The sequence below is a fragment of the Danaus plexippus genome, chromosome 15 (assembly GCF_018135715.1).
Source record: "Danaus plexippus chromosome 15, MEX_DaPlex, whole genome shotgun sequence".
Lineage (NCBI taxonomy): Eukaryota > Metazoa > Arthropoda > Insecta > Lepidoptera > Nymphalidae > Danaus > Danaus plexippus.
In genome coordinates this window covers 4,610,594-4,637,906 of record NC_083547.1, presented here as the reverse complement: position 1 = coordinate 4,637,906, position 27,313 = coordinate 4,610,594, and the positions used below count along the sequence as shown (strand labels likewise).

Below are 27,313 nucleotides of genomic sequence, written 5' to 3'. Positions count from 1 at the left end.
GTCAATGGTCACTAAGTAATTGTTTAACTGATTGACAGATAAATCAATTTCGGTTTCGTTTTCAATTGCACATCATAATTTATTCTTATTCTATGATCATTTTCTTATATTATTTACAATGAATGTTGTTATTGAACTATAAAAGAATAATACTTGATAATCACAATCTATCTGTCTCCGCGGGTGTAGCATACCAGTTAGAATTTGACTTTAAATGTGTTGACATATGAAGTGTTTCTGTTTGAGTAAATCGTTTCGCGGGGATTTTTTGTATTTAAATAAATCATGGCCCTGGGCGGTTCTACATTCTTGCAGAACGCCACCATGCTGGAACAATTATTGGAGGAGATTAATTTCCAGCGCACGAAGGAAATGCGTCAGTTGATGAAGGATGGTAAGTCGTTCACATCCTTTCTAAACACTTCTGATATTTGCGTTGTTTCCATAAACGTTTTGTCTTCGTTCATAAACATTTTTAATATTTAAGAAAAGTAAATCTTACAGTCTACTGGAAAATAACTATAAATTTTAATATTTTACTAACATTAATTTAATACATATATAAATAAAATGTTTTAAGACAATGAAGTTGCTATTTATTGGTAACATTTAGCCAATGTTGTAACTCCATTCAATATATGAAATTTTCGTAATATTAGTTTGGTTGTCTGATTTAGATTTAATTAATATACTTTAAATTAAATAGATGGGACCTAAGGTGGAAAAGATTAATCTGAAATTCAACAAAACCTTTTTTTTTGTTAATTCATATCCAAGAGCAATGTAAAAGACAATGTTTGGGAATATGTACAAATAAACTAAAAAAATTGTTGTTTTAATACTTAGTAACTCAATCATTGCTAATGGGTTTTAATGAAAAAAAAAGTCTGAGCACCAATCAAAAATCAGAACAAGTTGGAATTTAGATAATCATGTATGTTTTAAAAAAAATTATACACAAATAGTTAATTTTTTCTGTTAACATTTCAAACATAAACTATATATGTAGTTACAGTCTTAGTATAATGATAAAATACTATTTTAGTGTATTGATGATCTCAAAAGATCTCATAAAAATACAGAAACAGCTTTCTTTCCATTTAAGAGACATAAAAAATACTATAATTGTTTTTTCTGATAATGCTCATAAAAGCAAACCCTTAACGGTTGTTAACTAGTTAGTTTTGTTTGGCCCAATCTAAAAAACCTAGCCCATTATTTAAGTTATAATGTCATAGCTGCAGAGCTGACAGCATTTGTTTATATAGTAAGAAAGAATTTAGATTTTTTTTTTAATATTTATATTTCTATTATTAATTCTTCATTTTGCATATTTTTTTGCATATATGTAATATAAAAAAGATCTAAGTAGGAAAAAAAAAACGTAAATACACAAATTCCACCATTTGTTTCTAAATGCTGTCCTAATATGTTTTTGTGAGTAATCAATATCGGAAAGTCGATACAGATGAGATGAAAAAATAAAAATCTTAAATAACATATTTCTTTTACTAGCCCAAGGGCTAAGAAATGGCTTAAAATATTGCTTTTTAAATTTTTACGGCGAAAAATAGGATGCCCCTCACAACTGAATATTACTGCACAATATTTCAATACCTTTTATAGTAATGAGATCTGAGACTTGTGAGTAGGTATTCATTTAAACGAAACTAATATTTAGTAGTAATCCAAAAAATATTAGTATCACCTTTTATAGTAGATAAATTTTAATAAAAGGGCAAGTAAAAAATTTCAAATTTGACTTATAAAATAAAATCGCAGGAGAAGAACATTTTTATTAATTCCTAACAAACTCATTAATCATTCATTCAAAAGGTTTTTGTTAATTATCTACTTCATTTTGTTTTTATCATCAGAAAATATATTGTTTTTAACATTCAACCATTAACCAGTCCTTCAAATACTTATTTAGTAATACTTAGTTACAAATTAAAGTTATAAATTAAATATGTATGTACATATATAAAAAATATTAAATAACTTGTGTTTATTTGATTGTTGTATAGACTGGGATGATTTTTTTATCCTCATTCTGATCTGAAATGAAATTAAAAATCTGTATCTTGCATATGAAATAACTTCTACTTACTCTTTCTCCTTCTTAATCCCATTGTCTCTTCTTCCAGTCAGACCAGCAATTGTTCTATCAGTTTCTTTTGCTATATCACAGTCCCTTGTAAGTTAATAAGCACAGCTTCTTGATTCCTGTAAATTCTTAATTCACGCGATTGTTTTTTGTACCACACAGGTCAAGTTCACTCTCCTATAAAAAGATAGATGTGATATTCTGATGAGTCCATAGTCGTTTTGAAACTGATTTTCTCATGTTTCTTAAGTGTAAATCCCAAGTATTTTGACTAATCAATAATTCGACTTCTTAATGCCAATATTTAAGGTAAGGCGACTTGTTAATTTGCAAGCCATAACCATTATAGTATTTTTTACCTCCATTATTTTTCTCAATAATTTTTAGTAAAAAATAGATTTATATCTAACACCGATAGTTCTAATATTCCTAGTTACTAGTTAACATAATCCTACGACGTCAATTAGAACTCTTGATTTAGTGATGTGAAAAACTTCTGAGGTAAACAAAAGATATTTTGTTTCAATTTGCTTTAAATTATATCCGGTTATTCATATTCTGAATGAAATAAACGAAACAGAGATCACAATTTTATAGGTACGTTAGTTAGATCAAGCCTTTACCGACTTTTTTAAAGAATACGTTTTCTACGACGAAAGAAAAAAATTTAATTCAAATCAATAAATATGTGTACATCTGTAATGCAATATGATAAGACCTATATGATAGTTATGATACGATATGATAGTCATGGTGTAAATTTAAAAATACAGTTTTATGTTTCTACCAGGAAATGTGGCAGTGACGTAAATAATTATTTTATATGGATTTCCTTATAAGATAAATTTAATGAATATCATAAAATTGTATATTTTATTGAATATAAATGTATGTATATAATATATTTTATTTATATATATAAGTAGGTAATTAAAATGTATAATGTCTGTCTTTGCATGAGTTGTGATCATTTTTCATGTTGCTTTTGACTAGAAAGTAGTCATTACTTTAAATTAAACTTTTAAATTTCTTAATACTTTAATTCGTCGATCTGAATTATACTTGGATCGAAATTTTTTCAAACAATCAGGAAATATATAAAAATGTATTTGTAGTCCTAAATACTGTTAATTTATAACTTTGTAAACTTCAAGTATTTAACTCAAAGAATATGCAAATTAAGGTAAGGTACATTTCATTTTAATGTTTAAAATTTTAAAAATACATTCAGTAGTTCCTTGATTTGTTGTTTATTCTCTTATTCTTATATTATGCGCATAATAAATAATAACGGTGACATCATTAGAAATATTTCGGGTGATAAAAAAAACCATTTATATTAAAAACATTTATTGAACTTTGAAACAACAGCAATGGTATAAACAAGTAGTATTATTCCACAAACAGACATACAACTATCAATGTTCACACACGGGATTCCGAAACGCTTAGATCCTGAACACAATTAAAATATATACATATATACATATATACATATAAATGTGTATATATGTATATAATATTAAAAACAAAATATTACATCTATTTAATCCGTTGATATTCGGAACCCCTCGAATATAAAAGTATTTTTTGGCCGGCTTGCAATTTCATCTCGTAGCAAATTAATCGCTGTTTTGGAATGTGGATTCAATTCAGGCCCGCTGAAGGGCCCGAGTAACAACTTTCAGGATTTAGCTTATTATAAACAGTATACAAATTCAATTCATCTGCCTTCAGTGCACAAATACAATAAGAAAGTACAAAAACGTCTTATCCTGTTGAAATGATTTAAAGATTTTCAGATAAATATAAGTAGTGTCGTTAAAAGTACAACTTCTTTTAACATACAAAAAAACTCATTGTTGTAGTGCATTAATTATAAGATTAACAAAAAATATTAATAAATTACAATTAATATATATATACATAATCAACATAATAAATTCTTTAATTTCGAACCTCTACCATTGTTAGATGTGAAAATATCTTGGCAATATGTACAAATTAAAATTAAAAAAACTATTGTACTTCGTATTCACATCTTCAGCTTGTTAGAGTTCATGGAATCTTCGAGAACATACGATGCTTAAAATAAAAAAACCCCGTTAGGGAAAAAGGTCCATTCAGACTCTTTAGTTAACCTGTGCCTCACTTAAATATCATTTTAAAACATTTTTGACAAACAGTGCTAGTCATTTAACATATAACATTAATAAGTTACACTATAATACCTATGAGTACATTCTATCATTATTAGACATTTTGCATTGATGTATAGATTAATAATATTTTTAATGAACATTAAGGTTTTAATTTTTCTTTCATCGAAGGCACAAGGCTTAAAATTAAGAGACCTAAAATTCCTAGAATCTAGGTCAACTACATATTTTATAAGAGCATATTTATATCACTTTAAAAAAAAAGATCTGCCAATGATCAAGCACTTGTACCATTGTGACATGGTGGAAACTGCAATGTTAAGTCTGTGTTAACGAGCTATGTTACAGATTCTGGGTTCGTGGTGCTTCAAGGAACTACTTATTGGACAGATCTTTTCGTGAGGCATTTCCTATTCCAAGAAGAGCAATCCATCGACTGTGATGATCTACTGTTCTTTGTTCGTAAGCGTCACGTCAAAGGCTCGTCGCGCTATTTGCCTAAATACGAGGTAAGATTTGAGCCCGTTACAATCATATGAAAAATATTTTGGGACATTTTTTTCTGTTTACACACAGGTAAATCAATAATAAAATACTGATCACAAAAATATCCAATATGCTACAGGCTTCGTAATTTTTATATGACATTTGTTACAAAATTTAATCGCTATCTTTTACTTGGCGTTTGGGAAAAAATTATAATGTGGTACAATTTTAAATTTTATAGATTGGATGTCACATAAGCACATTACATAACATATAACAGAGGTACATATGACAAATAGAGGCTATACAAGGTACAAGATCTTAACATCAGATCAAGAGATACTCTATACAATTTTCATTTTCTTCAGTAATAAATATATGTTTTATAAAAATACCTTCTATATTGTTTGTGCAGTATTTCCAGTTTGTTACAATACAAATATTTGTAGTGTTTATCCAAGATTTGTTAAGTAACAAGGGTATGGTGAATTTCTAAAGTAAAAGATTTCGAGTTAGCACCATTTGGATTATAGATGCTGTATTTAGTATATCAATCAGGAAAATCTTTGGAAATACAAGCCTTCAGAAACAACAGTTATGTACTTTATTTGAAAGATATAAAAATATGTTTTCTTACAATAGGCAGCTATTACACACATATTATGCATTATGTTGAGGTGAAAGTCGCAACCTATACATTTGTTCAGACTTCAGACCCACACAGAAACTCACACTCACCACGCATCCAACTAATCACAGTACATTTTTGATTATAAATATGATAATTGTTAGACTCGAGATAGATCAATAACCACTTATAAAATATACAATTTACAAAACAAAATCTTTACAATAGTTGATAGTACATAATTGATCGATTAATTATTGTTCTTTGTCAAATAAAAACCATATCTTAAACTATTTAACATTAAAAGCCTACGAGGTCGCTGGTTAAGAAAAAAGTTACTGTTAGGGAACTAGAGCGGGCCCTCAAGAGGCTATCACATTGTCACAATGCGGTACTTGGCTCGTACCACGATACGTCGCAACGAGATTTTCGACTCACCCGCCGCCCGGCCGGCCTCTTCGTTCGCAGACGGACGTGGAGGTGTTTCGGAAGGACTCCAAGAAGCTGCCCATCGGAGACCCGGAGATCGATTGGGAGGAGACCGTCTATCTGAACCTGATCGTGCACCAGTTCGACTATACGCTCACGCTGGCCATCTGCACCCGCACCAGCCCCAAGGAGCTGCAAGTGCTGAAGCGGCATTCTCAAAAGGTGAGCGTCATACCCGCTCCGGTGGCGGGGAATTCGGCGGCGGGCGGGCGCGTCACTAGCTGAGTCTACTGAACAGCTTAGTGCGCGGCCAGGGCAGCGGCCAGTCGTAACGTCGCGGCACCGGCCCCCGCACGTTCCGCTCCAGGTAGGTGAACAGCCAGTACCACCATTCTCGCTGTATCATGTAATGGTTGTAGCCGTTGCCGCTTCGATGTGGCGTGACGAGCAGTGAATGGAACGTCCAGAATAATCTAGTTGTTATATAGTATGCTATCACAACATCCACTGTGTAATGTCCGTGTGCTAATAACACAAATGATACGCCGAGAACAGCCGAACCCCACATAGCCCAATGCACCGGCCATAATTTTTTTGGAGAATATTCTGCCACGATCAGGTAACTTAGCACTAAAACCATTGTGTGCCCGGAGTATATGTAATCTCCGCAGTATGTGTGCTTTCCATTGATCGACAGTCCGAACCCTGATATTAAATAAAACATTCTCTTTATAACGAGGAGGGGTGTTGTAGAATTACTCTTCGGACTACAGAAGTATGTCTTACTTGACACAGGCAGCACCGTCACAAACATGGTGACGGACCTGTACAAGTATAATAGGCCAATAATGAAGAAGAGGCGACGAGCCACGATGAATCGGTGCTTGTGAAATACAACCACGATCATGGCTACCGTTGTTGAGATCATAATCAGATACTCTGACACAGCTAAACCCCAGTCTTGTGCTGTCACGTTGTCTAGTATGATATCATTCAAAGGCGGCGTCGTATTTCGGTCCGGAAGACGCTCGTGTACCAGTGATAGAGACATCATATTTATGCAGACACACAGAAATAAGAAGAAGAATGATAGTATTGTTTTCCATATTTCTTTCGGGTATCTTTCTTCTCTCACCGTTCCCGCGGGTATTTCTACCATAAAGTCTCCGGCGTGAGTGCGTTGAGGTGAATGATCTTGATCTGGATCCGATTCATCTGTAGTGGCTTGTGGCGCGTCAGCTTTGACGGCCCTCGCCAGCAACGGCTGCCGCTGCATTAGTTCAGCTTGACTGGGCATCTCTCTCCTATCGTTTCTGCGACGAGATGCGTTGTTATTTAGGTCATTACGCTTGAGTCGTGCCTCGAAGTTGATGCCTTTGATATCCTCACGGTCTGTGGAGGTCGCTATGTCCACATGGCAGCGTGGAGATGGTGGTGGGGATGGTGTGGTGGGCGACGGTGCGCGCTGCACCAGCGCTAGCTGCTTTGTAGGCAGCTCATTTACAAGGTATACACGCACGGACTCGACCAGCGGCTCAGCGAAGTTGATCTGCTTGGGTGGCGACGGCTCCTTATCCGGGGAGCGTGTTGAGATCGTCATCCAATCACCATTGGATTGAATTGCGCCTGGAATTAAAGAGTTTTTATATTATATATATATATAGCATATAAAAAAAAATATAGGTTCACGAGCAATTTAAAGTACACATCAATTTGTAAACAACAAAAATATATTATTTTATCGCTGTACGTTGTCTTATCTGAGCTTAAACACGGATCTGGTTTTAATTTTACGAGAGACGTAAGAGTATATTCTCGTGTACAGAAAGGAAAACCGGTTTTAGTATGTTTTTAACTTGTTATGATTCTAGAATATTAAGCGCATTTGTGATTAATAAAAAATATATACGTTTTGGGTGTGCTTAAAACGTTTACTGTAGATTATGATATTTTGAATGCGTAAACAAACAAATAGAGACGTATTTTCGAGACGGTACAGTAAATAACTCCATATCCACGGTCACAAAGCACGAGGGGCGGACGGAGGGCGCTCTCTTTTGTGTCATTTGCTAATTAACGTTCGTTATTTGTCGCATGACTGTCGCTCGGGTCGGCGGCTACTTCTCGCTGGCGTCGAGCTCGTGGCCACCCAGATGCATTCGCCAAACACAATAATTTATTGAATGACGAAGCGTTTTTGCGCGTTATATTCTTAACTTTGGATGTAACAACTAAGATCTAAACTATCGGGACTCACTCGATCAATGTGCGAGCTGTCATTCCGTCCGAGCGCGTCTTCTCATCGATTCAGTGGTAGTCAGTGTCGCTCGTTCCGTACAACCGATAGAAAGCCTGAGCAGCTTGCGTCCGGCGAATTCAGGGGTAAATGAGGTCGCAACAATACACTGTCTCAAACATCACACTTTAGGCATGCGTGGAGTTATCTATCAGGTTTGTATCACCCAACCGACACACCACTGTTACACTGCGCACCGGATCGCGGCCTCGATCTCTTTGGGAATATAATTTTACGTGACTAAAGGCGTCAGCGGAACAACTCGGAAAGTGGCAGTCGCGTACTAGAAACGATATAACACTGATCGCAGCTCGGCTTCAGTGTGGCGGCGGAGCGGATCGTGTGCCGTCGGCTTCGTCCGCCCGTATTCGGCTCAATGAAATGATTACGCGAGTGACGTCACAGACCGGCTCCCCCTCGGCGGGGCGTCGGCAAGCGTTGGTGCTGGAGCACCGGACGACCCGGTACACGTGCACCGAGGCTTGCCGACGCCCCTACCACAATCTTAATTCTCGAACCTGTCTATCAACTAAACATTCCGATTAATTACATATTTTATAGTACCACATTTTTGAGGAACTCCAAAGACGATAATTCATCTTAATCGAATCTATTAAATATCTTGATATTATGTACTATATATTCTAGTGTGATAACAGTGAACTTTGTAGCTCATTATTATTATTCTCGTGATAAACTTACTACTCACTAACAATTGATCGCAGCACGCGTTCACTGCACTTTCAATGTGGGACAGTTAAACAATGCTATTGTAGCATATACATGTATTTGTATATTTTTTGCTAAGTTTTATTTAAAATGAGAATAAATATTACGGAACTGCAAGGATTGTTTTTCCTCTTGAGGACATTGTAATAAGTGAGCAATATTTTACAGTACAGTAATTGTAAGAGCGCTGTTGGAATTTTAATTGATGGAAGTTTATTATGGAAGATTTAATGTGTTTAATAGACTTATTTGTCGTACGTAACGGTTGGGTTCGTTAAACACACACTGCGTCCTCGCAGACGGGACAAATTTGATACCGAATAGTTATTTTTTATTATTAATCATTGAAATACATCACGGCATTAGTAATAGCGACACAGAGGTCAAATCATATTAGTCTCCCATGAAGTATTTATATTGTGTTATGCAGAGTATAACGTTCTAGAATGTCGTGGAAATTATTCAACTATGAATCAATAGTGAACCGGTTTATTATATTAATTTAATTTCAAAGTTGATATAAAATAAGAATCATAATTATTTTTTGGGTTATTATGAAAACAGCATGCTTGCCACAAGTCTGTAACGAACAACAAACGAAGCGTTTCTCATTTGTTAACCAACCTTAATATGGGAAACTATCCCTACGGAAGTGACAACGGAAACTTGTTGTAAGCTTACAGATAACTCACAGGAATAAAGTTCAACTAAGTTTAAAATGATTGTTTATCGAAAAATCTTTATATTATGTTTGATTGTCGTGCAGTCGGTAAAACGAGGGTGCCGTTCTCTAAAGACTTTCAATTGTACGTTAAAACGTCCCTAGCAGCTGTCTTCTTACGGAGTGGAAAATAAAATCTGTATTGCACCAACGTGATCTCTAGTTTTTGTATTAATTTTTACTTTTATGTGTTTATAAACTTATCATAAAAATGTCGTTAATGTTTGCCTGTTTGGTTTTTTAAAGCGGATCTAGCTTTGACCTTGGTGTGTTTGGTATGATCTTAGTTCTTATCTGTAAGGTCTACTATGTACATATAAGATTAAATTGCTTAATTATTTAGCCACTTAAATGTGACATACATACCTACGTAGGTGACGCATAAAAATATTTATTTTCATAAAACATTGATGTTCCAGACTACTTTGATGTTTTATACTACCCACATTTTTGTATATTATTATGAAGTAATGAAGTAATTTTATTTAATTGAAATAACCTTAAATTGTCTTTAAACATCAGTTTTATTATAGTTGTAGTCAATTATATCCACCCGTTTCCAAGTTTAGGCGGAACAAACAGATATACAACAAATTTATAAATTTACTTTAATTCTATTTATACGTATGAACAGTAGAAAGTGGTGACCGTGTCGCTTTTTATAAATAGTATAGCGTTGTTTTGATTAAAAAGATATCTATATATTGATTTATTTTCAAATCAAACGTTAAATACAAATGCCTTATGTCAGACCGTAAAATGTGTGACAATGCCATTGAACAGCAAGTATTTTATGATTTTTATTTATAACCTCACATTGTTTACAAGACAAGGTTAGTTTTTCTAAGAAATAGCTGGCAATTTGCGGTGCATACGGCGATTTAACTCAACAAATGAAGAAGCCATGCCATAATTGAATTGTAACGACTCTGTGTTGTGTTTTATTTATCATAGAACGTCTAGACTCGTAAGTGTTTCACGGTTTCGTGTGTACGTAATGTGAATGTTGTAGCTTTACTTGTACATATCGTCACTTGAGCTGCAAACAAGATCAAATTATACACACTATTATAAACCGTATCTCAGGTAAATATGGGTTAGAACTGCATGCGTTGTTATAAAAAGGATTTGATATTGGTGTAATGTTACATGGATGGCTCTGAGTGGATACAATACCGGATTTTTCCATATTATGTTCTTTTTACCTATACGAAACCATTAATTAATTAAAAATAACATACATATATACATGTACATTATATACACACGCACACATATATATTTATATATATACATATATCTTTGTACTTTATATCCTAAACAGCCAGACCGCGGTCAAGGTCGAATGTCATCCTATTGTGTAACGGCTCGCAAACCCTTTCGCAATGTTATGAATGCATTCGCTTCTAGAATTTTAATTTTCTTAAGAGAGATTTATGAATAGTTATTATTGAATATATCTCATTAAATTAATTTTATGAAATTAACTTTAAATTAATACTAGTACGTAATTAACATGTTAGTACATTTAAGCTTGTTATTTAAAGAAATTGTGCGAATGTTATAAAGCAATCATTATTATAAGGTTAAATCATTAAATGAATATAAGTTATCTATCAGAGGAGGTAATTGAGATTTGAGACAATGCTGTTTTCTATAACCGAAAGTACCTATTTAAGCCAAAGCTTTTGATATTTAACAAAACCATTTTTTTAACTTACGCTTATATGCTTAGAACAAGTTGCCAGAGCAACACGACAACCGATAAGTTGTCACATAATAACATCTAAGTTTACCGTTTCTCAAGCAATGAGTTACGTTAACACTATAATGTATTAAGTTCTTGTCAAATGTAGTCTTACAATGCTGGATTTGGTTCGAGCATGTTGTTACAACTTACAAGCCTAAAAACCGTCAATCTTTCCTCCATATTTATCACGTGATTGTTATTGTCTATTTACGCTATAAAAATAACGAATGTTATCAAAAACATTGCCCTTGTAATAAAAATGCTAGAATACGATCGGATTATCATAATCACTTTAATTATTATCAAACTTAAAAATATTTTGAGTAATTTTTTCATAACAACAGGATTTACACATAATATTATTTTAAAATTTACTGGCTCTGCAGGTTTTTTCCAAATTCCTGTGCCTCGTTTATGGGGTGTGGAAATCTTTTTGTGATGTCACGTCTTACCGTCCTTAAGTCAAGGTCGATTGTCGCCAAAAAAAAAACAAACGTGGGAACAGTGTTCGTCAATGTCACTACAAATTCAATCCTCGATTAAATCTTTTATACCTTATAAAGGGATTCTATTGAGGCTGTGACTCTGTGAGATCGAATATTTTTACTATGAAACGGTATTTTAAAATTGAAGTGTAAATTCCAAACGGAAGTAAAAAAAATCTTGTTCTTTTTTCATATAAAATATAGCGCTCTTTTGGCTCTTATTCGTGTTTTTTGCCTTTTAAAATGTTTACAAGGAAAACGATTAATTTCCATTACCTACTTCGCTAAATCATTAATTTGTATGCGAAATTCAACACAAGTTTTATATTCAAAAGTGGAATGAGCGTACGTTTTTCTCGAAGTGAGAATATTTATAACAAATCAATTTTGATTGTAATACCTGTTCGCGTCGAACACTAGCAGTCGTTGACTCCTTGACAGAGTTTTGCTCTGTAGCGTAATAAATCGCACTGGTGAAGCTAATTAATGGTGTACTGCTCATTTTAACAAGGAATTTCTTTCATACGGACTATCCTTAGGGACTCCATTTTTAATGATCTCTTTAAACCCCACTGCGTTAACATGTGTGGGTGTTGTTATATATTTTTTTCTGCGCAGGTATACGCTTCCCCGAGCCGACGTAAAATGGACACGAAGGGGGAAGGCGAAGAGATGACTTACCCTCACATCTGCTTCATGGTGGACAACTTCGATGAAGTAAATATTTTTATTACATTTATTATATTTATATGTATGTGACGAATAGTTGATGTTATATTTATATTTGTAGACTTAAAACAATGTCTGAGTGAGCATTAATTTTGGCACCACAAGCTAAATGTTTTGACGAGACGGCGATAAACAACTCTGGCCAATCTTTGAAATCCCTTCAGAATGATTGCCAATTGATATTGCCAAAGTTTTAATTTCCTTGTTTTACAACATAATTGTACTGTATCATAAAAATACAGCGGCTGAGACTCTGGGAGATACAACAATTTTGTAACTCGTTCTTTATATATAGGCGGGTCGCAAATGATCGTGGTTTGCACGTGTGGGTATCGCCGTCTCGTATGTGTGCGTTTGGATATGTTTGTACAATGTATTTGTGTTAGTATGTGTGCCTGTGTGTGTGCAGCTGAAATGCAATACTATTTCTAACGGTTGTTATCGTGGCAGTTGAAGCGGGACAGCATGAATGGGATCTTATCCAGGAAACCTAGTTTAGTGTTTCATATATGAATATTTATTCGTGTAACTACAATCAGTCTATATTTTACTCTTTATTTAAAGATTTTACGTAAATTTATTAGTAGTATATAATATATAAAAATTTTCATATTGATCTCAATAGTATGTAATAAGATATTTGAAAGAAAGTTTCTTATTTTATGCTACAATTTTACCTCATCTCTAACAGGATTCAATATGTTCCACTTAACTCAATAATTTTCTATGAAGCCCTAATCCGATATAATACTGAGAGCGTTTGAATCATGTTTCTTTTTTTAATATAACACATTAAATATACGCACAAAAATTAAATATAAAATACCTTTATAAAATAAAATATTTACTTTTAAATCACGAGTTTATATAAAACTAGGTACAAGCCCCGGCTTCGCAAAGGCTCTTTACAAAAATATTTAATTGCCTATTTAATTTTGAGAATTATTAAACTTATATTATGATAACTTTCAAATGGTACACACAATTTAAATGATTTTAAAAGTAATTTACAGATACTGATGTAGGCTTGAAAACGAAGTAATTTATTTTGATAAGACTTAATACCGTATTAATGTAAATATCTTTCCAATAGGGCTTCAGAAATGTAATTTTTTTAAAAGTTGTAAAATGGATATAGTATGTTTTCCTTAAGGTATAGACATATGCAACAGCGGACTTTTCTGTAGACCTATATAAGAGACACAATTCCAGCATATATTAATATGTTATATCTCAAAGACTTTAGGCAGCGTTTTCGTTAAAAGCTCTCAGCCGGCTCATGTTTTCCCGATATCTTTAACAAATATCGTTAATGTACACACAAGTAAATACAAAAACTTAACAAATTATATACTAAAACCTTCCTCGAGAATCACGCTATCGTGTGGTGATAACTGTTTGATAATAATCGGTGCGTATTTTTTCCGTTTATCGCGAACAGTCAGGCAGAATATTTATTGATGAATATTCGAAAGTGGAAATAATCGATTTAAAAAATAAAATAATTCTAGTTGGTTTTTAAACTCGACCGAGTTGTGACAACACTTCGATCGTTTTCAATACTACAATTTTGATGGTACCACAAGTTCTCACAAACTTTTCATCTCAGGGAATTTAAAGTGTTTAGACCAACCAAACCACATAAAATGAACGAAATAATTCTGAACGATTGTTGTTCTACTACGGTTTTAAATCGTTATTTTTATGTATAAATTTAATTACATTGTCAAGTAACAAGTGTTCATATTTACAAACGGAATCGATGTGTCACAGAAATGAATTACCACGAGTTTGAATCGTGAAACTACATAGTTTACAGTTCTTTAATCTTCACACATAAATATATTGACATTAATGAAAAACATGAATAAATATATTTATCTAGAAAATGTTTAATCGTGGTAGAGATAATCGATGATAATCGAGTTAATGAAAAATTTACAACAAAATCATCAAATAAATTATTATCAATGCCATAGTGACGTAAAGGAAATGAGTACATATTTTACATTATTCATAGTTGATCGTTTATAAAAATACAATACGAGTTTTCACTATGAATAAATACAGAAGGTGGAATAACGTGATACAAAAATAAATTCTATATTTACAATATTAGTACGTAATTTCTCTAAGAGTATTTTTAGTTGTTTTAGACTAATATTCTCCCAACAAACATCATATATAAAATTGTAATAAAATTTTATTTATAAAAAACATCGTCCGCTTTGACTTCGGAATTGAATTCAAAAGGAGTGAATAATGTGTGCTGAAAAATATATGACTTCATACAATAGTTGCGTCCTGTTCCTTGAAGATATATAATAGAAAAAAAGTAATATTTTCGGATTGACTGCTCGTTTTTTTATTATTTTAACCTGCATACTCCCGGCGTTTCGGTTACTTTGGGGCAACCATTAGTCCTATACTATCATTATATAATATAAAGTATATAAATGAAAGCTTATATATATATATATTTAATTAATATGTATGAACAATTTTATTGTTAGGTATCATTAAAATCGATTTAATAGCTTCATCAGGAAAGAGCCAAAATTAAAATTACTCACTATTATTACGATTAGACAAAATAAGTACATTTAAAAAAATATGAACAAAAATCAAAGCAATGAATAACAATACCTAAATTATCTTAAATATTCAATAAACAAAACACAGATAAGTATTAATTCTTTTCTTAATTCCATCTTATGTTTGTGATGTGTATAAATAGTTTACTAATTACCTGACATTACACTTTAATTAAGCTGTCTGTTTATGACTATTTGTTTTGAAATAGACAATAACTTAGGCTTAGTAAAGACAATAACTAAAGTCAGAAGAGATTTTCTATATTCATATTTGATTATGACATTGAAAATTGATCTCAATGAAACTTAACAGAGTGGAATGAGTGCTATCAAAAGCATTTCAAAACAGATGCTCAATAGTTACCTATATATCTAATATAGATTTTATGTAATAAAACCTTAATTCAAAGAGGGAAAGAGACGTAATATTATCTTGACGGATTCAAAATTTTGGCTTCCTGCTATTTTTTAGAATTCTATAAGGATATTCTGGCAGTGTCGCCAATGAGGACATGTAGGCGAGATACCCGAGAGTGTAGGCCCAGAATTCTGATAGTGGATCATTTTCTTAGAGCTTATTACACTATAGTTTAAGAGCAACGTAGTAGCCCAGTTAAAAGATTGGAAAGCCTCCAGCGTTCGAATGATTCATGTTTTCCGACTACAATGCTCTAATTAAAAAAAATACAACCAAACTCTAACTTAGATTGCCAGCAAGTCTGAAAGATTACTGTCTGTGAATATTTGCTAATAATTACCTATAAAAAGTGTACATCGGCCATGAAATGACATTGTTGATATTGATTTGTTCGGAAATACCTCAATAAATAAGACGAAGGCGATGCCAATGTGTCGGCGGTCGGCCGCGAAATGCTTACAACTCCTAAAAACAACAATGTTTATTTCGGCTCTAAACTCAAAACGATCTGCTCAAGGTCTCGTGGCTAACAATTGATGAAAATTGTAAGAAATGTTCGTGTGTATTGATGATTAAAAATGTTAGATTTTTAACATCAATACGAGTACATGCACTTTTGACGGGTGTTTGCGCTCTTGAAATATCTGATGGTCGTCCCGATAGGCGAAGACAGCTTTGATTGTCCATTGCTGGTCATAAATATGGCAAGATGCTCTCGGAGTTTATCGTTTATCGTGAGCTCTGTCGCGGTCATTGATTTGCTGATTTGTGAGTCATTTCGGTTAATACATGCAGTATTTTCGACGAAGTTCATACGATAACTATTGATGAGGTGAATTGAAGAGTTATTTAAGAAACCTCAACTCGACAAACGAACTATTTTAGAATAAATGTTGTGTTTATATTTTTAGATCCTCTCAACCTTTGTAGTCAATTTAAATTGAATAAGTAGTGGGGGAATATAATAATTTTTAAATCTATTTTTTCATATTCTTTCAATCTGTGATGCCGTTTGAACACTTTTTAATATGAATTGCATCTAATAATTTCAAAGAGTTGTTATGAAAACCTGAGTTTTTTTTTGTTTTGTATTCAACAATGCCGATAGCATTCCAATATTTGTTGACTTAGAACAGTTATTGGAATGCCATTAGCGTAATTAAGTGAATCAGCGTAAATCATATTATCACCAGTGTTGCAAATTTCAATAATAGATTATGATGTAAGCACAGTACATTTGATAGTGAATCAGTATTGGAATAAACATTGGATTTGTATGTTTCCTCATATTCTGTACAACTTGCTCTCCGTCCAAAGATCGCGTGATTCACACGGGTGACGTCACACGCCACTATTAACTCCCACCGGCGAAGTGACGTAGCAAGTTATTGCGCCGCCATCTTGTGTCACATTAGTGTCATTAAATTTGACAGTAATATTTACTCTAAAATGGAATGTTGAAGTAATAAAATGTTGTAATAGGTTGTAGTAAATAAGTATAAAATATGAATTTTCCGAATGCAATGCATATTTCATTGATATATATTGAGTACTGTAGAATTGTATTCGGCGGACTTGGTTTTGAGTTAGGAATTTCGCTGTCGCATGTTGGATTGTTTTGTGCTCGGATTGTTCTCGAGTCGGCAAAACGAGATAAGAATTTCTCTTATCGATATTACTTTGGATGAGATAAAACGAATAGCTGATAACAATGTGTGGGCAACCATGATAAATGGATTTCATAAAAGCTTGATTATAATTATATTAATTAAGAGATGGCGATTAAGATTAATTATATCAAACCTTTTTGGATTGTAACTAAATAACCATTCACATTGAGAGGAAGCTTAACGTTTAACTTCAGGAAGGTAAACATGTGTAATAATAGTGCAGTTTATTGTTCATACACTAATGTGTTGCTAGTTTCACATATATAAGTATTAATATACCTTTGAAGGGGTTTGAACGCTTCTTTTTCGTGTGCCTCCACGAGTTCATATGTGACTTGATACGAGGTCATATGTGTGTGACGTGTTATGAATGATAATTCTATCTTTTAGCATAGAGTATATAGGTGTAAAATGCTGGTCTGAACGCAGGTGTTCTGCGACATCGTTGTCCGAGATGGTGAGATGGTATGCGTGGAGCTGGTGGCTCGAGGACGGGGGGGAGCCGCTCAGGCAGTCATCTTCCTTGGATCGATAAGATACGACGCTCTCACCAGGGTCTACGATGCCCGGGTAAGTTGTGATTAAATAATGCTATGTATAACAAAATAATTTTACGGCTTGACTATTGAAATAGTGACGTTTGCACCCTTACTCCACTTTAACATACAATACAAACTAAGAATTTTCTGTTCTTCATTCATAAACCTTCCCACATGATGGCATCAGCGTAGGTTTAATGAAAAACTGGTAACCCTCCATGTTTAGTGTAACGATGCAAACATGTGCTGAAGGCATTGTTGTCGTTATCACAATTTATGATAATCCAAAGTTCATATTAATCTTATGTTTATCAAAATTATTTGTTACGATAATTTTGTATATTTCCATACACCCGAACACTCGATAAAGGCGCTGTTAAGTCGTAATCGTCAGAAGATAATATATATTTGTATTAAAAGTCAGGATAACTGTAGAATATCTTTTATCAGATTGATTGCTTGAGAGACTTGTCATATTTTATGTAAATAGAAAAATATTTTTCGCGAAATTTTTGTGATTTCAATGAAATTACTAGATGCATCGCAATAAATTGTCAAAGTATAACACACAATAAAAGAAGTAGAATTAAAAATTTTCTTCTTTTCGACCGACCGACTTGTCCTTGAAAATCGTTCATAAACATCGCTTTGTATGTTAAAATATTAAAAATAAGTCATTCAGTGAGACATGAATGATATTCCGATAAATTGAAGACGCTCTAATTTTCGATAAATAAAAAAATACATTTTAATAACCATTTTAAATTTTAATGTCATCGGAATAATCTGGAAAAATTGAGATTTTTTTTGTCGAACTACAGTCATTAACGAACTCATTACATATTTAATATATATATATATATTTGTTTCAATTTAATTATATTCATAACACGTAAGTTGAAATCGTTACGTCTCCGTTGTTTGGTTAATAACCTTTGCTTTTTACGTCGAATGGACTATAAATATGTTTACGACGTGCTTAGCTATGGATAATATAAAAAAAACAATGAAAACGCTATTATTGTATTGAAAGAATACATATTATATGCTAGAATTTTTTTTTAATTAACAAATAGTAAGTGATTACCACGTAAAAAGTAATTAAGATAATTTCACTTATCATTATTTTATAACGATGTACAATAGTCCTAATGAATTAAATTAGATAAATACAGCATTATCATAGAATGTGGGCCACAAGTCACCAGTGGGCGGTAATTGGCTGCTCTATTCGGGCTACGATGACGTCACCCCGTAGACGGCCATTCAGTAAGAAAAGTATTTCTTCATACAGTATTGGTGTTTAAACAAATGAAGACAAAACCGAAGAGATAGTTTGTTGACAGATACATTAAAATAAATGCTTCTAATCAATATGTTATGAGTTACCATTGTTCTATAAAGTATGCTCTCGTCAATGAAACTTAGAATGCTCAGCCAAGGTTCATGGGTCAGGGAAATTTGGTTGTAACGCGTGACGTCACATACCCCCCACTGTGAACTAAGAACTTCTGATTTATAGATTTCCGAAAGCAGGGGATGATTTATAGTTCTTGCTGTTTCCATAATACAATAACATTTCCTTATAGCGGACCAAGAGAAAACTCCCTTTGTTTTTTTCATTTTTATGTTTGAGAGATATTTTTCTTAAACTGTCGTTTTGTTATTATTGATTCTAAGATTTTTATGTTTTTCAAACAAAACTTTACTTGCGGAATAATTGTACATTTTATTAAAATAATTCAAAATAATTATCAATTAATTCCTCCCCTATTCGACATACCGATAGGGCAGAAGACTGTGAAATGTAGGGCAGATGTACGTAAACTCATGACGTCACATTGTTAAGATAGTATTGTCTTTATTAGATGCTAAGTTTTATTACTTAAACAAAATATTAATGAGGTAGCTAATTGATTAAAATGATTTATAATAGTTTTATATTTAACTCATTCACAAATAGAGGAAATATCAATTATAATTATCTATAACGTTAAGCTGTCAGCTGTCATTGATTGGCACATAGATTGAAGGTATTGGCTGATTTTAAAGCATAGATTAAATCAAAGAATTTATATATCGGCTGAATGAATATAGTGTACACATTCCCCACTGATGGGAGTGATGAATTGAATAATTTAATAAATTTAGACAAGTGTCACATAGAGTTGGTAAGTGAGTGGAGGGTGTAATATCAACAAGTATTGACGCGTCGGCTAGACGCCAATCGTAATGGATGGAGCCATATTAATGACAGTTCTGACTGAACCCTCTATACGACATTACCACGTGTCCTAGTATCGACAGAATATATATTTTTAACTTGTATTAATACCTTATCGTATGAGAGACTATATTAGTTTTGTTTAAAACTAATGAAATGCTCATATAAATGTAGGTGGATCAATAACACGTAACATCGCAACTCAGAATACATAATTTTCAGTTATTTACTTGTGTTGTATGTACATATATTATATAACAATTGGTTGTTGATTAAAACCAAACGAGGTTTTTATCGGCTGAGTGTGTCATGTGACATCGTTCAGCAACAAATGATTTTTATTAGTCTTTCATTATTTTTTATTCGCGCGACTTTTCTTGACCTCGTTGGGTTAATAAGAATTCATTATATTTAAATTATATAATTAACTTCCATAAATTTTAAAAGTTGTTTTATTGAAATAACGTTCATACAAATGTAACCTTCCAATAAGTTAATGTCTGCGTCTGTAAGTAAGCTACAGAATTTCCAACAACTGTTCTGACCTCGTTAAGTTCCAAGCTTTATTCATGAAATATGCTAAAACTTTGCTCGTTTTTTTTTTCTCGATTACATTAAAATTATATTTTGTGATCACATTATTTCGGTTCTCGGAGCTGAACGTGTTTGGAGGTATTTTTATTAACCGACACAAAAGTTGAAGGTTGTACTGAATATTTTTATATTTATACATTTAAATTAATAATTTATTAAATTTATTTATTTATTTTGCTTCATTTCGATTGGACTTTATATAATTATTGTTTTTAGGACTATATAAATTATAAAGGTTTGAAATCTCCGTGGCAGCTTCATAACTATACCTTTATTAAGGGATCACGTAATTTTTTTTCAAATCTCTTAAGATTTCAATTTATACCTTGTACATACAACTACATGAATACGAAAAGACGTTTTGTTTGTTCTAAATCCTAAATATTTCTTTTATATAATAGCATAGAAGATAGGATTTAGATATGATATAGATACAATATCAAATAATGTATTTGATAAAAGTTTCAATATAAAAACAATAATTACTGATAAACATAAGTTTTTAAAGTGTAATTTAATACCCATTATATTTTATAAAACGAAAAATGATCGTAAAATATTTTATTGCAACTGATTTGGCAATAAAAATTATTGTATTGCAATAACTATTTTTATGGTTTCAAAGATCGGCGCAGAGATTTTAGTGTTGTTATATTCTATTCTAGACTTAGTAAGAGATAATTAATTTTTATGTATTCCTTGGGAATATTTATTTTGGGGGGATTAGGTAAATTGATATGATAATATTGAATTGTCAAGGAATTGGTATGCCGTAAAACATTTGCTCTAATTTATTCAGTGTACGGATGACGGTCCAAAGTCCTAAATCAATTAAATATATCTGATACTGGTCGAGCGTACCAACAATGTTAGCGTTATAATGTTGCAATCTAAATACGACGCAACTGTATTGATGATATTTATATGAGAATAGAATGGTATAAATATTTCTTTCATGTTATTACGGAGCAGCAGTCTTCGTTGTCTACGAAGGTTGCTCAGCGAATGTCTTTCGGTTTGCTGGGACGGGGAGCCGGCGCCGCGGCCAGGTGCGAGTTCGTGCGTATGAAAGGACCAGGGGGGAAGGGACACGCTGAGGTATACAACACACACACGATGAAACACACATACTTACAATTATTTATTTATTAGTTATATGTAGCGCAAGTTCCTAATGTTGTTATAATGTCGATTAAGTAAAGAACACTATCATTAGATAATATCTCGATAAGACGGCCAGGAAACTGGTGTCTAAGCGAATATTGTATGAATTTCAGAGTATGATAAATAATGTCAATCATTCTTATAAAATGATAACATAGAAGAGCATCATCATGCATGTCTTGTCCGTCAGGTGGCTGTATCTCGAGCTCGTTCATCAGGAGTACACACTCCGTGCTCAGAGCCAGGGTTAGGTCCGGAGCTGTGGGACAGTGACTTCGAAGACGACCCCGACGAGTTGTTCCTATACAGGCATCAGGTAACAAACACGTTACGACAATTGCTCAATACATTGTCTATGGACACGTGTACGACTGACCTAATGTTTTGTAACAAACATGAGAAGGTTGGGTCTTGTCTTTTAGTACTTAATGTTATTAAATAGATTGCATCTGTCACATATAACATGAACTGCTTATGTGAAATGGCCGTCCTACTTCAGAGGAGTTCGCCCGGAAATTACTTGCACTACAATGTCTATGGTCGTGACCCTAACATTCATATTGATTGAAAATAATAAAATAGTAACCATATTTATAGATCTCAGATATATAATAATTTTTGTGATGTAAGCGATATTTATTAAAACAATGCCTTTTATTATTTTTTTAGTCGAAATTTTAAACCTCTTCCATTTAAATTGAAGTGTCACTTGTCACCCCCCTTTTTAATGTTTCGAGTGCTCTCATCTGCGACATGTTTATCGTCGTATGATATAAAATTTAATCGCCCGATTATATATTGCTTGATAACATCAATCTATTTGAGTGTCAATAAAATATCGTTATCATTATTTGACCAAATAACTCATTGATTTCTCACAACCACTCTGAACAGCGTTCAAGTCCTCGCACATCCATGGGCTGTTCAGCACTTGAACGTGATTGTATGATTATTATTTTTTTGAGACAAAGGCCGCAACCGAGCAGACGGCCTACCTAATGGAGGTAGTATCGTCGACCATGGACATCCGCAAAATTATTTTTGGCGGATGCCACCCTTATCTGGGGAAGAGGGATAGGAAAGGTTGGGAAAAAGGAAAAGGGAAAGGGTGGTACTTCCCCGGTCGAGCCAGCCCATATTCGAGCTGCAGTAATTTGACCACAGCTAGGCCCTACCACCTAAAAAATGGTAACGAGATAACAGGTCATTGATTTTAAAAAGGCGCTAATAGATTATTTATAGGATATATATAATTTTAACAGCTGTCAGTGTTGCCATTTATATAATAGTGATTGTCATAAAATTTTCATCACCCTTGACCTTGAACGATTCTTTTGTGTGGACTTGCTTAAAACCGTCGTCATTGTTTGTCAAGTTCTGTCACAGAGCCAACTTCTGATACTGAATCTGTATGAACAGTTACACTGGCCAGTTATATACAATTAATATATAATATAATACTATATTTGATATCTTATCAGATTATGAAACAATCAATTGATATTTTTTATACGTTTCTAGCCATAGAAAAGAATAGTAAAAATTCATCAGCGGTGATCATTATGGAATGTTTCATTTTAATAATTTTTTGTCTCAGTCGCCTCTATGAACAACCGAGATAAATTTCCACTATCAGTTTGAATGTTTCGATGTTGATCGTCGATAAGACGCTAACAAGGTAGCTGAAGTACCTATTAGACAACACGATGACAAAACTGTTTACACTTGATTGGCTGAACGTGTTTCAAATCGTATTTAAATGACTAACTTGTAGCCATTTTGGTTAAAGATTTAATCTAAAGATAAAATTAATCATAAAATATTTATATACATTTCTTTGTTACGAACAAAGAATGTGTTATAAATCAAACGCTATATTACATGGTAACATTTATTTATGCAGAATTAAGTGTCTATAAATCACTCTAGTTTCCATATTTTTTTAATTTCATACAAATTCTATGAAACGAACTATTCGGGATAACGTAAAATAATATATTATTGTTTTCTCGGTTCCAGCGTCGCCTGAGCGACCCCAGCGCCAACCTGAATCACTTCGTGCGTGGCGGATGGCGTGCGAGGGATAAAGACGACACGAGCCGATCTGAGAACGAGGGTCTGGATGCTCTGGCTGACGGACTCGCTGAGGTGGAAGCCGGGGACTTGAGAGACGGTAATGATATTATAATAAATACGCCGCTAGCTTCAATATGGCCTGTGGATGTGTCGCTGTGTGTTGTCTGTTCGATTCCGTGTAAACCAGACATGTTTCGTCTTCATGAATTTCTGTATGTGGCTTCACCGCGCCGCTACTCCTTAATATTTCATGTTACGTGTACTCCGATCGTTTTCTACTCTACGCACGCCGTCTTTGTCGTATTGTTTCGCACTGTTCTGTTGTTACTTCGCTGTTCGTGTTCGTGTCGTCCCTCACCCCTCACCGGAGGAAGCCCGCAGCCCCGGCCCGCGCCCGCTCGACCAGACTCCTACACTACATAATAACATTACTCACACTCGTGACAGCGCCTCATCAGGGCTGTATTAGTGTTGTATCTGCTAAAATCTATATATCGATATGTGACTCCATCAGTCTTATTAGCATACATCTAACTTCTTTAATATCGATCTATTTAACGTCTCTCTGCTGTCTCTGAATAATCTTAGAAGCATAGTATAACTGTGTGAGACATTTCAATAATTTTCGAGAGAAATAACTGATCAGCCCTTATAAAGATATATCGTAACTTTAAAAGAGTATCTCGTTAGTGTAACGTTGTCGGGTGTTCGTAGGGCGCTCGGGTCGCGGGCGGCGGGCTTCCTCGGTGCGGTGGAGGACGTGCTGCGCGGGCGCCGGCGGGGGAGGAGGGGGCGGCTCACGGCGGGAGGGAGACATGAGGGACGTGTACCGTCGAGCCCCGCCGGACCTGTCCCCCGGGTGTCTGCACACCGTGTCCCCTCGCCGCAGGCCCGTCAGACCCGCGCCTCAGCCGCCGCCGCTGAGGCCGCTACCGTCTCGCGTCTCGCGACCTGCTCCCCCCGACACAGAGTGCGAGCTGGCCTGCGACGCCAGCTGCCTGGATGGACGATCGTCGCCCGCACCAGCTCCCGCCGCCGCGCGCCGTCCGCCCGCCTGCATGGCGCCTCTAACGGTTCGTGGAGAAGAAGAGCTGCCGAGCCAAGCCCAGGGAGAGGGCGAGGGCCGCGCGGACGGGGAGCGGTCGGGTGGCGCGTGGAGTGCGGGGGCGCGGGCCTACGTGACGCTGCCCCGGCGTCGCGGCGTGGCGGCTGTGCTCTTCCGAAACGCGCCACTACCTCCTCGACGGACCACGCCCGACGGAACAGATATCTACTACTGGTGTGACGTGCCACGACGCAAGCTCACCGGTACCGAGCACTATGGAATAGCCAGGCACCGGTCGCCCGGGACCTCCGTCCATATGTCAGTTATATTCTGTGTGTTTCAGAGTTGGACGACGGAGCTTACAACCCTTTATGGGCGATGCGCGGCTTCACACAGACCTTCCATCTGTGGAAGGAGGGCCGGAGACAGCAGTCCGCGCCGCTCTGCGCGTTCCTTACATACGTCACACTGCCCTGGTGGAGTATAGCCAAAGGTGAACCACACACTATGACAGTACATATGGGGCCGTGTCCAATAATTGACCAGTCAATGTCCTGCATTACAGATATTCTGGACCACCGCGAGGAACCCATCCTGACCTTCTGAGACAGCGTCCCGTGGAAAACAACTACTCATAGAATTTTGTTTCGAGTAATTTTATTATAAACTAAATAACCGGAAATTCTCGAATATAAAGAATGATTAATCTACAGATGTGTTATGTGATTACTATTCTTTTATTATTCAATTTAAATTGCTTCCCGTGCGTTGGAATATTTAATGTTTTTTTTTTTATAACGTATAATTTCATTAAAATAGAGGATAGAATGTTATAAAGGCTAATGAAATCAACCGTTATGTAACCTCGTAGTATAAAAAGATAGAGGGTATTATTAAAAAATACAATAACGCAATTCTATTTTTTTGTTATAATATATTACATACAGGAAATATTCATATTAATTGATTCAGTTAATACAACAGCGCCCCTAGTGAGCAAATGCGCAAACTTACGTTTGAACCTCGATAAGATATGACGGACTGTGATGGCGCTAGTCTTCGAGATATTTCCCCCATTTTGATAATGAAGTGTCAAAATAGGAACTAGAAATAAGTTTAAAAATATGTATCAAGGTGAAAGGTCAAAGGTGATTAATGTGAATTATTCTCAAAATCAAATGTCTGAAAACGGATTCCGGTTATTAGGAGTGAATGTATAAATGGATATTATATACATCAAATAGATTATGGCAGTAAATAACCACAATTATGAGTCTTCCGGATACAGATAAATAATAATTCATTATACATGGCATTGATGTTATTATATTGTGCTATTGTCTGCGAACATTGAGGAGACTGTGTAATGAGTTACTCCGTTAATTTAATTTCAGACTAATTGTTTATTCTTTATGTAATCTAGAAATGAGTGAATTGATAATGCTGTGGTCCTATTGAAGGTTCAAAGTAATTTAGTCATGATTTTTATATTGTGTAAAAACGAAACATAATCATCATTTTACTGTGTCGGTATATGTGTATGTAAAATTATAAAAAAGCAAATTTCATTAGGCACGTAATTAAATAATTGATTATACGTTATATTTATAATCACAAGAAGTGCGAGAACGTATTTTGTGTAAAGGAACGCTTGGAAAGGTTATAACTATATATAGATTTGACATATTCTTTTGAATTTGATACTTTACATTCCTATATATACATATATATATATATATACATATATATATATACATATATATATATATATATATATATATATATATATATATATACATATATATATATATATATATATGTATATTTTTTTATAAATCAAGTTACTATTATGCAAAGAGTACAAAGAAGCGGTCAAGATAGCTGATAATTACCAGTAATAAAACATTGCCTTACTTTAGTAATATATAATATGCTTGGTCTGATGAGAACATGAAAACAAACTTATTCTAGTCAATGAAGTGTTTCAGTGGAGTTTGTATTTATAATTATAATTATTTATGATTTGATAAAACAATGATACTCGATTTTTATATGTGTTTTATTTTATTTTCTGTTCCATAACCCAAAAGAGTAAAACGGGATCCTATAATAATATTTTGTTATCTGTCCCTCTGTCACCATGTCAAATTCATTCATATGTATTTATGTTGTCTCTATAACAACAAATACAAAAAAAAAAAAACAGAAGAAAATGAATATTTAAGGGTCTGCCAGGGAACAAACATGATTGATACAGATTCTTCAGTGAGCTATTCCGACTCGCACTTGGCTAATTATTATTTGATTCCATTATTTAAGGCATATTTTCGTTTAAAGTAATAAGTCAACTAGTTAGTTTCACCGGTACGACAATAGTAGACATTTTGTAAGAGAATAGATTTCAAATATTTAATAGCCGAATAACGGACTAAATTGATGTCATTGAGATCCTAAAGGAATAATCTATCAA

General features: G+C 34.0%; 2 protein-coding genes across 7 annotated transcripts in view; one reads left to right on the top strand and one right to left on the bottom strand.

The window, feature by feature from the left end:
- LOC116766201 (uncharacterized protein KIAA0930 homolog) lies at positions 1-26,892 on the top strand. 5 transcript variants are annotated; one of them, XM_032655962.2, is made up of 10 exons: positions 4-394; positions 4,615-4,775; positions 5,849-6,031; positions 12,409-12,507; positions 17,631-17,771; positions 21,531-21,656; positions 21,913-22,038; positions 23,742-23,895; positions 25,187-25,336; positions 25,409-26,892. In XM_032655962.2, the coding sequence occupies exons 1-10, from the start codon at positions 286-288 to the stop codon at positions 25,447-25,449; spliced, it is 1,290 nt and encodes a 429-aa protein (XP_032511853.1). In that variant the 5' UTR covers positions 4-285; the 3' UTR covers positions 25,450-26,892. The 5 variants fall into 5 exon arrangements, with proteins under 5 accessions (XP_061378950.1, XP_032511853.1, XP_061378951.1 ...); XM_061522967.1 differs by lacking the exons at positions 4-394; positions 4,615-4,775; positions 5,849-6,031 and adding exons at positions 8,435-8,569; positions 8,667-8,984; positions 24,513-25,106; XM_061522966.1 differs by lacking the exons at positions 4,615-4,775; positions 5,849-6,031 and adding an exon at positions 24,513-25,106 and having other exon boundaries at positions 1-394.
- Positions 3,441-27,313, bottom strand: part of LOC116766203 (phosphatidylcholine:ceramide cholinephosphotransferase 2-like) — a 57,416-nt gene continuing 33,543 nt past the window's right edge. Inside the window, exons 1-2 of one of the 2 annotated variants that reach the window (XM_032655964.2) lie at positions 8,067-8,383; positions 3,441-7,435 (exon numbers count right to left, since the gene is read on the bottom strand). In XM_032655964.2, coding sequence (XP_032511855.2) covers positions 6,087-7,409 — 1,323 coding nt within the window. In that variant the 5' untranslated portion in view covers positions 7,410-7,435; positions 8,067-8,383 and the 3' untranslated portion in view covers positions 3,441-6,086. Of the gene's footprint in view, positions 7,436-8,066; positions 8,384-27,313 lie in introns of those variants that run through there. The other variant, XM_032655963.2, reaches the window with a different exon arrangement.